General features: G+C 29.3%; 1 protein-coding gene and 1 pseudogene across 1 annotated transcript; both read left to right on the top strand.

The window, feature by feature from the left end:
* Window positions 1-3381, top strand: LOC148202770 (B3 domain-containing transcription factor VRN1-like; annotated as a pseudogene).
* A 543-nt stretch (window positions 3382-3924) lies between these two features.
* Window positions 3925-6782, top strand: LOC148202769 (BTB/POZ domain-containing protein At3g19850-like). The gene is made up of 3 exons (XM_088110747.1): window positions 3925-4019; window positions 4146-5303; window positions 6231-6782. Exons 1-3 carry the CDS (start codon window positions 3957-3959, stop codon window positions 6549-6551), a joined length of 1542 nt encoding a protein of 513 aa, XP_087966873.1. The 5' UTR covers window positions 3925-3956; the 3' UTR covers window positions 6552-6782.
* The last annotated feature ends 6144 nt before the right edge of the window (window positions 6783-12926 follow it).

Below are 12926 nucleotides of genomic sequence, written 5' to 3'. Positions count from 1 at the left end.
ATGTCTTCTCAATGTCAAGGAGTGCATTTTTTCAAGGTCATTGTGGAAAGCACCCTTCAAAGGGGAATAATGGTAACAATTTATTTTTCTTTTAATATCATTAACAAAATTTTATTAACGTATACTGCAAAACCTATGAAAATTTTGGTACATTCCTTCTTCGTGTAAATCTACCTTGAAGTAATATTATCATATTGTTTTTGGTATTGATTTAATTGAAGTTGAATGGGTATATGTTTACCTGTTTTGGAGTATATAATTCTTTCAAAAGTTTAATTTTTAAATGCTAATTATCCGGGCTTTCTGTGATTACCATTGTTAATGGATGTTGTTGGATACATTAGGTTTTCATATATTCTTTTAAATTTATTTTTTTAATTTGCATATAAACTAATTTTAATTTGTATAAAACATGATTTCATATATAATCTATTCAAATTCATCTTCTATACATGTCTTTGTATATTGATTTGCTGTGTTGATGAGATTCTATGATCTAACAAACGTGTGACAGAAATTACCTACCAGTTTTGTGAGAAGACATTGGCAAGGAATGACAAATCCTGTTACCTTAAGTCTTCCAAATGGTACCAAGAACAAAGTGCATTGGGTGAATAAGGGTGGTGATGTTTGGCTTTGCAATGGTTGGAAAGAGTTTGCAGAATACTCCAAGTTGGATGTGTCACATTTTTTAGTGTTTCGATACGAAGGAAATTCTTGCTTTAACGTGATTATTTTTGGCAAAAGTGCTTTAGAAATAGAATACCCATTAAGCAGGGATGCTGCTAATGAAAAAGTGGAAGAAATTATCGAAGGTGTTGAGTTTTCTGCAAAATTCAGTGAAAAGGGAAGTAAAAGACCAAAAGAAGAACTTCAAGAAAAAGAAGAACAACAACCTAAGAAACATTCTAAAAATAGAGCATGTTCTGATTATTCCAAGCACATGAATCATGGTTAGTGTTATTTTTTCTTTAAAAGTTTTTTTTTACCTCTTTTAATATACTAAATAATCTTATTTGGTTTAAGATCTTACTTAGTTTAAAAGTCAAGGCCATTTGAAATCACAACATTACCTTTTATATATATATGTATGAATTTATATATTCAAAAGTGGAAATTTGTAGGAGATGGAAGTAGTCAAAGAGATTTCAAGAAGAAAGTAAGACTCTTTCACGAGAAGGTGAAGGAGATGTTCAACTCTAAGAATAATCACTTCACAAGTATTATCCGAAAATCATACACTAAGAGAGATCTTCTGGTAATGTTTTTTTTTTCTTTTTTGTGTTTATCATTGAGTATTTGTAATGTAGATTTTGTAAACCTTAAAAATCATGAACTGATCAGATCATGCCAGCTGAATTTTCCAAACATTATCTACACAAGGAAGGACTTGCTACACTTTTTGTTGAAGATGGCAGAACTTGGGAGGTTGACACAAAGCTGAATTTCTATGGACAATTAACATTTTTCAGTGGGTGGAGGAAGTTTTTGTTGGATAATAAGTTGAAAGTTGGTGATGTTTGTGTTTTTGAGTTATTAGAGAATCCACAATTTCTATTCAAGGTTACTATATATCCTCTAGAAGAGGAGGATTCAACCACATCCCTCTTCAAAGGTATATAATATTATTACTTATTTTAATATATAGAAAAATATACTTTTTGAAACACATAATTTTTATATATTCATTTGAAACTATCTTTCTTTATTTTTTTACTTTTTTTTCAAAAAATTACGAAATTTATTTTTTTTAAGACTATTTTATCTTTAGGTGTATAATGTCAATGTGTATCATATTACTCTTATTTTATATTGTATCAAATTTCATTAGGAATTTGTGAGTGCATTTTGCATTTGACATTACCAAGTTTTTCTATTTACAATTCAGGCCAAAAAGGAGTTTCTCATTTGCCTTCTTCATCCCTTAAAACTCCTATGACCACTCAAGCAAGGACACCAAAGCCCAATGATGATCTCTTCATCAGCATCAAGTCAGGACCACCGGTATGCCAAACTATAATAATCTCTATAAACAAAATCACATATAATATAATGATTATTTGATTAAGGATAAACATTTAATTTAATCTATTCATTTTACATAGGGAATTCTGAATTGGATCTCTATACTTTTTCTTAAATTGGTTCTATACATTTAAAACATTATCTACTTAATTTTTTATTGTTATTTTTCTAAACATATTTTTTGTATATATCTTTTGTTGTTGAAAAACATTGATTGAAGCATACATATACGTATACATATAAGTGTAAATTATACAGTTTTAATGCATTTTAGTTTTCTGAAATTCCTTGAGTCTGTTTTCTAATATGCATAATGTTTACATGATTTATTCTTAATATGGTTATGTGTAGTTAATATTTTATTTAACAAGTGATTAGTAGAAACAAAACTTTTGGTTTTGCATAAATCTGAAATTAAGAAACTACGTTTTCTATTTTTGTCACACCTTTTACATAATACCATTTTCATAAAACCATGTTTCAGGGAATGATTTTTGGTAAATTACTCAGCAACCCACTTAATTTTATTTTATTAATTTATTATCTTATGAAACCTTAAAAAAATACTCTCCCCACTCACTATGACTGTGTATCAAGAAAGATTATTTTATACTTTTTTTTTATTATTTTGAATTGTCTTGGGTTTAATATCATTTTGGGAATAAAATTTATTTATATTTGAATTACAAAGTCAATGAGTCAAACCATTTAACTCTCAACCCTGATAGGTTGGGTTGGGTTCGAATTTTTCTAATTTACTAATAAATGAACCGGGTTGGGTTGGCTCACTAAGTAACCAACCCGTGGTAGATCGAATTTGGTCGGGTCGGGTGACTCATTTTGACAATACTGATAAAGAAAGATAATATTTTTCTGTTTATCAGGATCTACATTTGTTGGTAATTTATTTTTTATATCAAACATTATCTTAATCTCTTATTAGAGCTTGCAAAGTATATGCAAACCTTGTAAGTAGCGACAGAAGTAATGTAAACATATGGTAATTTTGGGATGAGTATGAAGTAAATTAAAATTGTGGTGACTTGAATTCATTTGGTATTGATGAAGTAATGATATTTTTTATGATTAATGCAGACAATACCATATGAATATGCGAAGAAGTATGCCAAGGAAAATGGAAGACTTGTGACTTTTCGTGTTGGGGATAAATCGTGGCAAGTAAAGTTTTTGTTTTATGATGAACATTACTCTGCTAGATTCTCTCGTGGATGGGCTGATTTTGTTAGGGATTGCGACTTGAAAGTGGGAGATGCTTGTATCTTTAGGATGGTAGATGAGCAAAATCTTGTGTTCAATGTTTCATGTTTAAAAGGAAAAAAATCATCAGGACCCTAAGAAAAGATAGAGATAAAAGAGTAATTATGGTGTTAAACAAGAACTTTTATATCTAAATAAACACAAATAATCTTGAGGAATACTTTCTTTTCTCTTTGTTCAAGAAATAATAATGGATCTAAGGGTCCATAAGTATTGTTCATCTTCACATGTTTGAGAAAGTACATCTCAAGTAAATCCAAACTCCAAAGCCAACGCACGCATACGTGACACAGCTGAAAACTATTTAACAAAATGCTTTGGCTTACACTTCTTGACCTTCTGACTCTGTCAGACAACTTCACAGACTCCATTGCTGTTAATGTTTTCTATAGCAAAACATCATTGTCATTTTCTTTCAAAATCTATCTTATTTTCTGAGATACCCAACTTGTTCATGCAAAACGACAATTTACCCACATAAACAATACAATAATGAACGCCCTCTTCCATGTTAAAATAATGAAACTCAACATTAGCACGAGGATACGGTAAATACTAAGATTCTCATGTATATAATATATATAATCATTCCTTTTCTGTTTTAGTAAAATACAAGTTTCATCTGTTTGGTCAATGAAGAAGAAGTAGCAGTTATGCCGAAGCACAGTGACTTGCAAATTCACATTAATGAGGAAGAAACATTTCTGTTGGACAAGGTACTCTAGCAATTCATTATTGTTTTCCTTTTCTTAGTGGTTTATTCTCGTACAATGCTAGATTTAGGATGTCAAATCCAATGTCTCATCTCGTGAATTAATCAATCTATTTCGTTCATTTTGAAGAAGTTCATATCAAAATACTGTGGAAGAATGAAAAAAATGTTGAACCATGAAAAGAGAATGTGCCACAGCAAGACGTTGAGCATTGAACTCAATGATTTCCCTGGAGGGTCAGAAGGGTTTGAGCTGGTTTTAAGATTCTGCTACAACCATGGCAAAATTTCCATCACTGTGTCGAACGTGCTTCTCCTCCATTGTTGTGCCCTTTTTCTAGGAATGACTGAGGAAGTCTTCAGCAGCAATCTCTTGCAGCAAACAGAAACCTTCCTTCAGGGTATCTGCTACTGGTCATGGAATGAAATAGTTGTGAGTCTCAAGAACTGTGAACTGTTTCATACATATGCAGATAAATGTGGTCTGTTAGAAAATATTATCGGTGCACTCTTGGCAAAAATGGATCAAAATTTTGAGGGAAACCTTTTCACCTCCTCGTCTTCATCATCCCCATCATCTCCTGAGAGCAATCATGCCAAGACATTTTCTTGTTCAACACAAGTTACTCCTAAGACTGTAAAACCAACTTTGGCAAACAAGGAATGGTGGTTTGAAGATTTGGCTACTTTACCCCCAAAGATCATTGAGAAGATTCTTCAGATTGTTGGAGCTTACAAAACAGACAATAACAACTCAATTCTCACAAGATTTCTTCTGTATTATCTGATAAAAGTGACCCAAACAGAAGAGATTAATTGCAGCAACAGTGTTGATTATGCTGGTCTTGCAGAAACAGCTGTATGTGGGGTCATATTTGCTGGTAACAAGAGTTTTTCTTGTAGAGGCCTTTTTTGGGTGCTAAGGATTGTATCAAGGTTTGTGATGAGTAGAGATTGCAGAATTGAAATTGAGAAATTGATTGGTGGGGTGCTTGAGCAAGCAACCTTGGATGATCTACTGGTGTCTGGGCACCACATGGGGCTATGTTATGACGTAGCATCTGTGATAAGATTGATTAAGCAATTTGTTTATATAAATGGCTCTGATGGAGGAGAGTGTGCACAGAAGTTGAAAAAAGTTGGTAGATTAGTTGACAAGTATTTGATAGAGATAGCCCCTGATCAGAACCTCAAAGTCACTAACTTTCTTGCAGTTGCAGAATCTTTGCCTGATCGTGCTAGGAACTGCTTCGATGGAGTTTACAGAGCTATCGACATTTATCTTCAGGTCAATTGAATATCAGACCCTTTTAATATACTGCTGTTGTTCTTACAGTTCTTTATCTTTCTATAAGAGTTGTGAAATTTCTGAAACAAAATTAAAACAAAAAGATAAGCAAGTGCCCCGACCAGATGGTAAGTGACCTAGGCCAAATTTTGGCATTACTGAAAAACAAAAACAAAAAATCTGTTCCTTATTATCTGGAATTTTGACAAATTTTGGCCTTGTTATAATAAATGTATTTTTGTTCTCATCCTCCAAACCACAAAGCTTTTAGTGCAAAAACTAAATATATTTTTCTCTGAAATAATCTATACATTCTGGTAAAAAATTTCCAACTTTTAACGTGCAGAAACCGGTTTCTGCATATTTTCTCCACAATTTTGGAATTTTCATTATGTGTTTATAGGCTAAAAAGATTAGTCATATAATTTCTTCATACAAAAAATTTAACACCACACTTTAATCTAATTTCCAATGTCTTTTAGAATTTCACGTTAGAAATCTCACGTCGACTAGAGATAATAAGACCAATTTATAATAAGTATAATTTTTACTTTACAGGCCGATTTTGTGGGATTGAGTTAGGTTTAAAAGTCCACTCCTTAACATGGTATCAAAGTTATGGTTATAACCTATCTTACCAATATTTGTTGTATGTTCACCGCTATCGGACTATCCATTAATATCTAGTTTCACACTCGAGACAGTGTCTATACTTCGACATGAGAGAGTGTGTTGGAAGTCTCACATCGACTAGAATAAGACCAATTTATAATAAGTAGGTGTAAACCTTACTTATAAGCTGATTTTGTTGGATTGAGTTAGACTTAAAAACCCATTTCTTAAATGTAAGATTTTGTTTTCCCATAATGCTTCATTTCCACAATTATATTAAATTGTCTCATTTCTGAAAATAACTGTGAATTGCAGTCTCATCCAATGCTGGCATTTGAGGAGAGGTCAAGATTGTGCAGATGCCTTAATTACAATAAACTGTGCTTTGAAGTTTGTAAAGATCTTGCAAAGAACCCCAGAATACCTCCAATCATTGCAATGCAGGCTCTTATTTCTCAACAATCCAATGTTCCATCAAGTGACTTAGAAATTCAGGAGAATGAAATCATTAAGACAGATTCATTCTTGGAAGAGAAAGAAGATATGAGACAAAACCTTCAGAGAATGGAACTAAGAGTAAAAGAATTGGAGATATTGTGCAAGGAAATGAAGGTTCACATATCAAAGTTTCATTAGCCATCACCCACAATAATGCTTAATCTTTTATCTGGCCAAAATGTTTTTTTTTTCTTTCAAATGTGTGTTTTAATGGTCTTGCTTCATTCATATTTCTTTGATTGTAAAAAGATGTATTTTTTATTTTTATTTTTTTGGTTTTGTTCCAATGGGTACATATAGTAGAAAGTCAATATTCTACATTGGCCTTCCTTTATACACAATAAACAATGTGATACAAGTATTTGGATTCTCATACACAATTTCCCAATTTGTATTTGGATTCTCATTCATAATATCACCGTATGCTTTACATATAAAATTTAAAGGATAAAGTAAAATATAATAATTGTTGATCTATTCAATGATAAAATGCATTTATTATAAGTTAATATAATTGGACTCAATTTGTCAATACAACTTATAATATGCCAAAACTTCTTCAAGGTCCAAGAAAATTGTCAGGTTACGTCATTTATTTTGAAATAAATTTTTCAGAACATATTTTATATATATATATTAAATTATCTAATAAATTAAATATTTTAGTAATTTAAACAAAAACGAAATGAAAACGTGAATGAATATTAAAACAAGTATAGAGACATAGACAAAACATATATGTAAATATTTATCTTCATTCTCATATTCAATTCTTCATATTTAATTAAAGACATATAAAATAAACATATTTTAACATATAAAAATATGTTAAAAAAAACATATTTTAACAATATCCACGACTTTATTTATCATCCTTATTCAAAACTCAGCCTTTTCTTCCTCCACTCTCTTAATTTTAAAATGAACATTCCCTCTTTTAAAATGTGATTGTTAGATTATTTATTCAGAAATTTTTTGTTTTAATTTCCAGAATGGAAATTTTGAACTAAATTTTTTCAAACAGGAATTTTACAATAAAATTTTTATAATAAAATTTTTATAATAGAATTTCTAGAACAGAACTTATAGAACACGTTTTGAGAATACTTGAAATACATTTTGGAATGAGTTTTTGAAGAGAAAATTTCTGGAATAAGCTTTTTGAAACATAAATGATATCTTTTAGAATGAATCTTCTAGAACCAAATTTTCAGAACACCTTTTTGGAACCATAAATAAAATTTTCAAAGAATGAGCTTTCTAGAACAAGCTTCTTTCTTTCTCCTTTCATGGAGTGCAGCGATGAAGAAGGAAGATGTAATTGAAGGCCATCGCAACAGTGGCAGTGGCAAAGATGGCATGGTGCAACAACGAGGGCATTTTTGTCTTTACAGTTAATATGGGTGCATGAAGAAAAAACCCAGTAGCAAACCCTCGGCCCATACGAAAGGTTTGACAAAATTCAGAATTTAAATACCTAAATTTGAATGCTATAAATATAACTCATTCAATATTTCTCATAAACAATTATTAATTTAAATGTGGAGGTGTCATTTGTAGATAAATAAACATTGCCTTTCTTAAAAACACTCTAAAAGAATCGTTGTTTTAGTAACAATAAGTTATCACTGTGAGAATAAAATAAATTGTAATTAGTATATTTTACATTATTATTTTAAGATAAAAAATATATATATTTCAGTATTAGAAGGGTAAATCAAACGATACTGGATTAGTAAATTATAAATTATTTTATTTTATGTTTAAAGTACAAAACGGAAAAATGAAATAAAAATAGAGGTTATTTGTAAGGACCTAATTATAACATTTGATTCTTTTATTGTCATTTTTCAATTAAGCAAATTTACTGTTTAATCAATAAAACGCAGACACAACTAGAAATAAATAATAAACATATGTTTATTTTCAATTCCAATACCCAACATGTAATAAATGGACACTACCTGTAATAAAAAAACATTATTTTCTATTATTACTATTACTATTATTATTATTACTATTATTATTATTATTATTATTATTATTAATAAGTACACGCTAATTTTTTCATATTCTTTATATTTTGATTTTGGTAACAAAGCACAACCATGGTATAGTACAATACAATGGCATTTGACTTTTCAATACTTAGAGCAGAGGACTGCTTCAAGCATTCTTATCGCTGATTTGAAGACTTGCTTAATTTATAAACAAGGAATGAATCAGTCCGAAAACAATTCAGTGGACATGCCCCAAACTAAGTGCATCTATAAGGAGGCCAAGTCTATATGCATTTCCTTTTTCTTTATTAATATTTAAAAAATTAACTAGTTATTTTGTAATGAAAAATGTTTACTTTTTCTGTTAGAAGTCTCAGATCGACTAGAAATAAGACCAATTTATAATATATAAGTGAGGTACAAATCTCACATTATAAGCCGGTTTTGTTCGATTAGAGATAAAACCAATTTAAAACCTCACAAGTTGCTGGTTTTGTGGAGTATACAAAAATGAATACGGTTTTAATTTGAAAGGACTATATTTTAAAGTATTTTTATTGCAAGGTTGAAGAGTTCAAGTGTTTGGTAAAATTAGGTTTTGTTCAAAGAAGCCATTGATTTGAGTAAAAATGAGCATAGATTTTTTCAAATTCGTTGTTAAAGAAGAAAGAACGTAATTGAAAGAGAAACTCTATTAAAAAAATGTAATTTGCTTGATCTCTTCATTCGTTTGATTTTAATAACGTTAATGTGTAATCACTACATTGTCCCTAATATGGGTCTAATTAATAGTTAGTTTGAGAAGAGTTATAACAGTAGTTTATTGTTTATAAAAACATAGAATGAAAAGTCTAAGTATTTAAAATTTTGTTTTATTTTCTTGCAAACTCGTCTATTTCATAACTTATTTTCTATTTCTGTTATATCAATATATAATTTAAATTTTTATACTACATGTACAAAGTATTGCTACATTTTTAATAAACGATTTCTAAAAAATATGTCTATTAATTGGAAATTAACACATCTAATTTTTAATAAACGTATTATAATTTGGAACACTGAACAGAATACATTTTTTTCTTTCTAAAGAAACTATTAAAAACAACAATCCCAAAATGAGAATTTTCTTAGTCTCAAACAGAAACGTGTTTCTATGATATGACAATTAATTATGGCTTAAGAAAAAAGAAAGTAATTAAGATGGAATGAGTCCTAATTTCACACAATGTCCCCACTTAGACCCAAATCAAAGTAATTTCGGTACTTTTCCTTTTTCCCTATCAACACTCCTAACTTAATCAACCAATCCAATTTCCCCTTCATTATCGCCACATTCCATGATAGTACAATTACAAAAACATCCTTGCTAAATCTAAATATATGTATATAACTTGTTTCTAATATTAAATTACCCTAAATCATAATTTACTCTAAATTTAAACACGGAAGAAACTTTTGAAGTTTCCAAACAAATATACAAATGCATTCAATAACATATTTCAAGTATATAAATGAAAGAGAATTTTGTTTCTTAATTATAGAATTTTCGTTTAAATGCGTGAACATTATATACGAATTTTACTTACAGAAATATCGATAGGTAAAATTTTTACGTTAAATTCACATATAATTTATTTTTAGAAATTCGTATGTAATATCTGTGTTATTTGTGATCAAAATTTATATGTAAATATCGATAAACAAATGTTTTTTTTCTTATAGTGGTGATGGTAAGTTTAGGAACGCTTCTTAATTGTGTTTCAAGAATTAGTTTATAATTCTAATTGAATTGAAAAAAAAAAAGAAAACATATATTTCAAGTTAAGCTTTACTTAAAAAAAAAGTAGCTAAAACAAAAATGGATTTAGTGCATCATTTTTGCTGAAAACAATGATGTTGAAACTAAGCAAGATCTTACAAAACAACTGATTAAATTGAAATAAGTGTGCATCAATTGATTTACTCATAGATAGAAGATGAAAATGAAAAAAAAAAAATTGATGGTTTTGACGAAGGGTATTTTTGTCTTTGTCCGATTAGGTGCTGTCTGTGGCCAGCATTGGTTGGTGATTCCGTTGTGATGTGTACGTTCGTTACCTTTTTGGGGGCAACACTTTGGATACATCATCCAATTCCGCGTTCCAATGAATTAGATTGACACTGAAATAAAAATTTAAAATTAAAAATATTAAAAGTTTATTTTCAAATTTGGATGAATATTCACTAAATTGTAATTAATTTCCAAATACGATGTTTATTATTTAGGAAAATGACACTTGAACAACCATTTTTGACAACATTTAGACACGCGCACACGTGTCTAAATTTGAGTGGTTCATTTTCATTTAATTTTTTCAACTAGACCACTCAAATTTAGACACGTGTGCGCGTGTCTAAATGTTGTCAAAAATAGTTGTTCAAGTATCATTTTCCTATTATTTATTTCGATAACTTTTATTTGTTGATAATCTCTTCTTGCTTTTAAATGATACACTATGAGTTAACTAATTCATAGTTAATGAAAGAATTTTTTTTTCTTATATTCACGTTATTACTTTCACGACGAATAATTGTTACACATGTTCTCTTTTTTATGTATTTTTTAATCAAATTTAGTTTTGGTAGTACAATTTTAAAGTTAATTGCTTTTCAAATTTAAACAAAATTTAAATAAACATATAAATACAGTCATTTCATCAATTTTGTAACGGTAAATAAAAATGAGTTATATGGTGCTAGTTTTGATTTTTATTGTGAAGACTTAATACATAAGAATGAAATAAAAACTTAATAAAGAAGCAGACAGTAGAGATAAAGTACAGAAACATAAAGTATAGAGAATATTAACTTTTTATATCAATTTAAGAATCAGGTATAGAAATTGTTACCTTTTATACCAATTAAATATATAATCCATCGATATATAGTATCACCAAAGTTAAAAATAAAAATACTTCCTTCTCCAACACAATCATTTCTCTTTTCAGAACATATTCAATTGTTGTAGTGGTAGGTTTATTGATTATACAAATAACATTGAGGTCGATAATAACATCAACGTCCATGGTGACTTTGCTTTGAGAATCATTGAAATAGGCAAGTACAATCAATACTACATTTTTTACAAGCTTTTCCAAGTATGCCTTTAGAATGTCTCATATTTGAGAGCACTATGGATGATACTTCCTCTACACAAAGCTTCTTCCTTGACCTTTGTACTTGAAAAAAAATCATGGGTTTGACATTAATACTAGAAAAAACTTTAAATGGCCACTACAGTTTATCTTTATGAACAAGTGGGTTTGTGTACTCTAGCACTCACATTCACTCAAAATTAGCCAAAACAGAAAATAAGAAGAAAGGGAAAAACAATCGTCGGTGAGTCAGAGTTTTGGTCGAACGTACGATGTGATGTGACTGAGGAAACGACAATCTTGGGTAACTATGTTGAAAACGTAACAAGTGTTGTACAATTAACTTTTAGAACATTTTGAAATGGGACCATTAACAATGATAATTTTCAAGAGACGAGAGAGTTCAAAGAGCATTACATGTTTCGTCTACTAAGAGGCAATGGCAAACGACATTACAAAGAAAAATCTTCAATTGTGGCTCACTAGGGACGAGGATGTGATGTTGAAGAAGCTAAACAGCCTCGTCGACGATGCAAATCCATGGTTGTAGGCATGACGATGGTCGTGGTTGCAATAGTTGCAGTGAAGATTGTGCTAAGAGGTTTGTATATGTGTAGATCCATGGTGCACAAAGTGTTAATGGAGTAAGAAGGTACTCATGCATACTAGAAAGGTGAATGGAGAAAGATGATATTAATGTGAATACTACAATTAAGATATGAAAATTTTAATATTTCAATGCATACTAATTTAAAAAGAATAAATAAATTATTTTCTATACCAATTATAACTAAAACCATAAACCAATATAATTTTTTTTATTTATTAGAAATATATCTTATAATTAGAATTAGTATAAATTTTTTTATTATAAAAATACTATCGCGTCAATATTTTATAGGGGTTATAAGTTTTATTTTTATTTACAAAAATGTGCCTGTGCTCATTTTCTATGCCTATAACCCCATATTATTTTTTATACCTAATAAACTACATCGATATAAATATAAAAAATATATTTTACACTGAGATACTGTACCATGATTCAACAATACATGAAAGTCAGTTTTTGTTAGAAACTCAGTCAGAACAAAAAATTATTTCAGTTTTTCTTCAATAAACACTGGTCAATATTTATTAATAAATGCCAAAGGAAAAATTATGTTTTAATAAGTATTTAATAATTTGTTATCAGAAACTTAAAAGCAAAAGTTGAAGTCAATTTTTCAATCAAATTTGAAAATAAAAACACGCACATAAACAGATAAGGTTATTTTAAAAATAGATAAAAAATTAGTCATGGCGTGCTTTCTAATTAACAACCTCATTAAGTTATTATATAAGCAAACTTACTTGACATCTACGTACTTGCCATT

The sequence above is a fragment of the Vigna umbellata genome, chromosome 3 (assembly GCF_029865625.1).
Source record: "Vigna umbellata cultivar VRB3 chromosome 3, Vumbellata_1.0, whole genome shotgun sequence".
NCBI lineage: Eukaryota > Viridiplantae > Streptophyta > Magnoliopsida > Fabales > Fabaceae > Vigna > Vigna umbellata.
The sequence above is the reverse complement of the archived record's forward strand: the minus strand, read 5'-3'. Positions and strand labels throughout refer to the sequence as shown.